At 45.4% G+C, this 6,411-nt stretch overlaps 1 protein-coding gene across 7 annotated transcripts in view; it reads right to left on the bottom strand.

The window, feature by feature from the left end:
* Window positions 1-3,664: 3,664 nt before the first annotated feature.
* Window positions 3,665-6,411, bottom strand: part of nbeal2 (neurobeachin-like 2) — a 43,828-nt gene continuing 41,081 nt past the window's right edge. For all 7 annotated transcript variants that reach the window (XM_079740353.1, XM_079740351.1, XM_079740352.1 and 4 more), the window contains one exon: window positions 3,665-6,323. In XM_079740353.1, the coding sequence (XP_079596479.1) occupies window positions 6,216-6,323 (108 nt within the window). In that variant the 3' untranslated portion in view covers window positions 3,665-6,215. The remainder of the gene's footprint in view (window positions 6,324-6,411) is intronic.

The raw sequence follows: 6,411 nt of genomic DNA, 5'->3' as shown, positions 1-6,411 counted from the left end.
ATTATATCTAAAATGGTATATATATTACATTTTTTTCTTTCTATTAGCAGTCACAGAAGTCACAAGGTGTCACGAGTCACGAGTTCAGTTCACTGTTGGTCTCCGCTCTTTTAGGGGCAGAGAGAAGCGGGGTGAATTCCATACCAAAGCCTTGCAGGGGGTCTGCTTACTTCATAGGGAAACAAATGGAGAGATCTCAGAGGACAATAGAAGTATCACTTCAAAGCCCCTGCTGGAGGAGACAGGGTATGGTGTTTTAGGACTATTCAGTCAGTCATAAAGTATATGTTCATATGCAACATATGAGGGAATATTCAGTCAAAAAATACATCTTGGTATGTAACGTCCCTTTCTACCTGAAAGCAGACACACAGCCTTTCATATTACAGCAAAACAAACCACTTGGCATTGTTGACAAAGACAAAATATTACGATTATGATATAATTATACTTTTTTATTGCAAACAAAGTATCAATCATCAATACATCTAGTGCACACATCAAACTGAAACACAAATAAAAAGGTGGGATCCTCCGCTGGACTGCATAGAGTATTACTGGAGACCTCGCTACTCACAGCAACGTTTAACAAGAGAAACAAGCAGAGAACACGGCGGCACCTTGGAATCCTGGCCTTTAGAAGACAAGGGTACACATGAGATGGGTGTGTGTGTGTGTGTGTGTGGGGGGGGGGGGGGTAGGGGATTTGGAGGAACTGTTTGAAGGTTGTTGTGGTTTGTTGACAGGAACAACTCAAAGAACACTGGTATCAGTCGCCCCGTCTGCCCTGGAGACCAGTAGGGACACCAATAACCCAGGACAAGGTGTCGGCCCCTCCTACTGTTGTCAACAGGGCTGACATCAGAGGCTTTGTGTCCCCACAGTACACACTGTATGTAGTATACCCCCCCTCTACTCTTTGTTCTCCTGTATTGACGTGGGGTCTCCAGGCTGGTATCATCACCCCTCATCCGTTCAGGTTATTCTGCCTTAGACACAAAGGGCCTTGGCCCCTGGAGGTGTTTACAGGGGGCCGGCAGGATATTGGCCCCGCCGGGACTTCAAAGGGCCCCCCTCTATTAAAGTCAATGGCCGTTGCCTGGGGTAACCTCCTCAACTCTGAGTGGGATTAATACATATCCACAAACACACAGGGAAGGAATTGGGGCTCAGGGCACGGGCTGGGAGCCCCCTCCACGTGTCAGCTCACTCCCACCGAGGTTCACAGACCTAGATGATGGGGGGGGGAGGGGGATCTTCTTCTGTGGTCTCCTAACAATGGGTCAGAACTTTTCTCATTTTGAAGAGGCCACTATTACTGACGACCAGCACCACATACACACAAACAGGCAGAGTACTTTGTCAAATGGTTCCTTAGAAACAGCCGGCCAACCACCACTCAGTTAAGGTCATGTCTGGTGAAACCCACACTGGGTAAAGGTCAAGTACAGTGAACCAAGCAGGCGGACTGCATAAAAGGCATATGTATTTTACATTTCTTCAAAAACAATGCAAATGCCAGACTGTGGTTAAGGGTACAGGTCCAAGGACAAGGCAGTGTTGACCACACGTATGGCTCAATTCATATTGTAACAATTGTTATATACATAATTGAAGATGATTATAACTGCATAGTATCTTTAAATAAAGATTTTCATCTCAACAATGATAGCAAAATGTTTTTGCAAACCACATTGGTCATGAATGAAATACAATTTCAGTATAACCGTAAAACACATCTCGGCTTCAAACCAAAACAACCAATGATACACAATAAAAGCCCAATGCCATAATAACAATCATACATAAAATACTAGCGCTCCGCAGCCAGAGGATTTGAATTAGTTCATCTTCTGTAAATGAAATGTGCTCATGACTTAGAACGCAATAAACGCATGTATAGAAAACAAATCTTTCAACATGTAAAACATTGTAATGCTTTCTCACTAAGGCCCGTACACACGGAGCCAATTGTTTGGTGAAACCGCATAACCCCTGTGCGTTTTGGCCGACCGTCCAGACGGAGCCTGCGGATCCGGTGCCCGAAACCACTTTTCTGAAACCATGTCCAAGGGTGGTTTCAAATAAAACCGGACCTATGCGGTTTCGTGTTAACGAAATTCGCGTGTGGACGCCTGAAACGCAAACGATGACGTCATTGGCGGACTATTTCTCTGCTAATCAACACTACGAATGCTACAAACGAATAAATTGTAGAAAGACACACCATGTGAAGTTATTTTTCGTTTTTGCAAGTAGCCGTGTAATAACCGGGATAATGTATAGAACGTCGCCGGTCATCATCGAAAATAAGCCCCTTCAGGGCGAAGCAAGACACCTCCGCTGAGCGGGCTCATCTAGCTGCGTAGGCGCGTTAGGCGTGTTGAACCATTTTTGTGACACACAATGATCAAGCGTCAGGTTAGGCGCGTAACGCACACTGAAACGATGACTTGGTCGTCCATGTTCTTTCTGCTTCTGTGCGTCCTCCGTAGCCAGTGACATCGGGTCAAGCTCAACGCTGATTGGCTATCGTGGCCAAGCCTTACGCGTTGGCGCGTCAAAAGTTCAATTTTTTGAACTCCGCGCGTTGGTACGTTGGGCGCGTTATTTAGGTGTGTAAAACGCGTCTAACGCGCTGCTTTAGAGCGTGTAACTTATCTACGCGCCTAAAACAATGGTTCCCTATATGAAAATGCCGATTTTCACCGCCTCTAACGCGCGTAACGCGTTCAGTGTGACTGTACCTTTAAGGTGCGTTCACACCAAACGCGACATTTGTCGCCCGTTCGCATTGTCGCCGAAGTTTTGTCGCGCCATAAATCATAATCTGTCGCTGTGCAAGTTTTGTCAGGCGAATTTGTCTCGCCACAACTTTTGGCCGCCAATGGTGCTTCATGGCAATTCATTCTCAACCATGGCCAAGATAACCACCATTGCATGTCTTTACCTTTTGTGGAAGAGGGAGCCGACGCAGTCTATTCATAATATTGTAATGACCGCGGAAGAGGCAGTGAATGAAGTATTGATTGGACTGAGATTTATTAGATAGGCCTACCTAATAAACCGTTGGAACACACAAGACCGGAAACCATAGCAACGCCGGTAAACAAACCCCGAGAAGCCCAATCCCTATGAGAGCTCCCTGCGCTACGGCCATCCGGAGGCGCAGAGCTTTTGGCCGTGATATTTTATATGCAATTATATTATATACTATTATATATCGAGCTCCGGGAGTCGCAAACGGCAACAATCACTTTCTCCTTCATGCTGCGGTTCACCCCGGACTGCACTGCACTGAGTTGGCCGGTTGAACGCTGATTGGCTGTTACGTTACACATGTCAGTCAGTGGCCACGCTGTTGAACGCTGATTGGCTGTCATCACGTGAATGATGACAGCGTCAGTTTAAATATTTGAACTCGAGCGAATTTGTCGCGCCACAAATCCTCGTGAACGCTCTCACCTGTGCAGGGCGAAAGTGTGGCGCGACAAATCAAAACTTGTCGCCGGTTTTCTCTAGCGAATAATTCGCACGATACACGCGTCCCTACGTTCACTTTGTATGGGATCTTGTCGCCCCTTCGCGTTTGGTGTGAACGCACAGTTTGCATTGAATATATATATATATATATATATATATATATATATATATATATATATATATATATATATATATATATATATATATATATATATATAACCAGCGCCTTCAATATTTACTACAGCGTTTCTACATATCGATGTGTTTTCGCAATGAGTCCGTCTTTACGGAGATATTCCTGAAACGCATCAAAGAAAAACGGAAGGGAAAATATAATTTTTGCTTGTGTGGACGGGGCCACACCATGGACCTATAAGCCACACGGGATCTATTTCGATCCAACGCGAAGCGCTACCAGAACATGGACCTATTAAAGTACCGGGTGGTTGTTTGTAAACAGCTCGCAGGCTTTATGCGGACGCTCTTCTTTTTTTTTTTGCTGGAATTCTGTCGCAGAAGCAGCGCCCCTTATGGGCCTGGAATGTGTACTACAGCTCGATGCCGTTTCGCAATGAATCCGTCTTTACGGAGATATTCCTGAACCGCATCAAAGGAAAACAGATTGCTTTTGTTTTATATTCGTTTTAACAGAACTCAAAAAAAAGAAGAAGAGGCAAGCATACGCATAAAGCCTGCGCGCTGTTTACAAACATACAGTCCGAGAGGAACAAGTAACAAGGCGAAAACGATCTTTTCCCCTCCAAACATTAAGAGGAGATAGCAGTTGTTAAACCTTTTAGATTGATCAGAAATACTTTTTAATGTACAGTTAGTAATTACATTTACCAAGGGGCTGTATTTAGAGCTACAAAAATGATAATAAAAAAAATGAACTTTCAACGCAACTCTTAACGTCGCCCGGCTGGTAGGGGCAATGAAGTCATCGTCTGCGTTTCAGGCGTACACACGAATCCAAATACGAAACCGCATAGGACTGTTTTTATTTGAATCCACCCTGGGACCTGGTTTCAGAAAAGTGTGTTTTCGGGCACCGGATCCGCCTGGACGGTCGGCCCAAACGCACAAGACCTGCGTTTTTACCAAAATCTGCTCCATGTGGACGGGGCCTTAGCCTTTTCAGGTTCACACCATGTCTTCTGGCAACTCTTTGTGTGTGTGTGTGTGTGTGTGTGTGTGTGTGTGTGTGTGTGTGTGTGTGTGTGTGTGTGTGTGTGTGTGTGTGTGTGTGTGTGTGTGTGTGTGTGTGTGTGTGTGTGTGTGTGTGTGTGTGTGTGAGTGAGTGAGAGAGAGACAGTGCATAAAGCCGACTGGCTCCAACCTCAGCGGAGGGGCTGGCAGGAAGTGCATTCCTGTGCTGTTCACTCAAAGGCTTTCTGCCCATGTGTTTCACAGTCATCAACTCTCCAAACAATGACTTCAGTGCTTTACAAGTAACAGGAATAATATCTGTACAAGTACAGGCACGTATGCCTTACAGGCAACCAGAGATTATACCAAAGCAAAAGCAATCAAGAGACACGTTAGCAGCTAACAGTTCAACATCTTCTATGGAGCCACATGGACACAGAGGAGTGAGACAAGAGCAGAAAGGACTGTTGTCTTCCTATTTCTAACTGAGCTGCTGCTCTGGTGTGTTTCCAAATTACAAATTCCAAAGGCCCTAATTTCCCGATGTAACAAGGCTTCCATCAGTACGTAGCATTCAAACGTGAACATTAGGATTGAGCTCTCATGTTAAGGCAATAGGAGATCCACATGTATGTTTAAAAGGTTTTCACATACCCAACTACAAAAAAGATATTGCTTTACAGTATATTCTTTACATTGCTATGCCCCCCCCAATACAAAAAAATATCACAGCCGTAATGAGCGACGGGAGGAACCTTTGGCCAATATTGTTTTCCAAGGTCTGTTTTTCCTACTTATTTTGATTTAAAAAAGACATCCCAAGAAGTAGAAGAAGATAAAAGGCAAACTGTTCCTCGAACCAGAGAGAGAGAGGGAGAAGTTCAAAGAGTTAATATTAAGTTATTACTGTCTGTAGAGTCTGAGTCCTGTCTGTGTCGAGAGACTGAGTACTGTCTGTGTGTAGATTCTGAGTCCAGTCTGTGTCTGTAGAGTCTGAGTCCTGTCTGTGTCGAGAAACTGAGTACTGTCTGTCTGTAGAGAATCTGAGGACTGTCTGTCTGTAGAGAGTCTGAGTCTGCGTACTGTGTCTGTAGAGTCTGAGTCCTGTCTGTGTCTGTAGAGTCTGAGTCCTGTCTGTGTCTGTAGAGTCTGAGTCCTGTCTGTCTGTGTAGAGTCTGAGTCCTGTCTGTCTGTGTAGAGTCTGAGTCCTGTCTGACTGTCTGTAGAGCCAGAGTCCTGTGTGTCTGTAGAATCTGAGCTGGTCTGAGTGCGAGGTCCCTCTCAATGTGACTCAACTTTTGTGTCAACAGCTCAGTTTACCCTCTGCTACTGCGTTAAGCTCTTTGGAATGATATGTTCTCACTTCAGTTAGAATAAAAAGTGCAAAGTGTTTTTTCGTTGCTTTCTTAAAAATAAATAAAAAGGCAGGCAACTGGGGGCTTAGGGATGGGGAGTGGGGAGAACGTCAGGGATCTTCTTGTCAGTCAGCCCCTTGGATGGGCTTCCCACCAGCAGACAGTATCCACAGAGCGACAACCACCAACCTCCCGCAAACCGCCCCACTCATATAGGTGGAGGGTGTCTCATATCCCAGCATGCTCACTGGGGTTGTACTCCGTCTCCCCTGCCGACACCTGGGAGATCCTTTGCGTGGAGGCCCAGAGGCGCCGGGAGAACTGTCCGGAACGCACCTGAGTGGATCACACAACATCATCAGCTCTATTCTTCCCCTTACATAACCCCACAAGGAGCCATGCTTTGTTTGAACAGGCCTGTGGT

This window comes from Pollachius pollachius, assembly GCF_949987615.1.
Source record: "Pollachius pollachius genome assembly, chromosome: 1".
NCBI lineage: Eukaryota > Metazoa > Chordata > Actinopteri > Gadiformes > Gadidae > Pollachius > Pollachius pollachius.
This window is presented reverse-complemented; position numbering and strand designations above follow the sequence as displayed.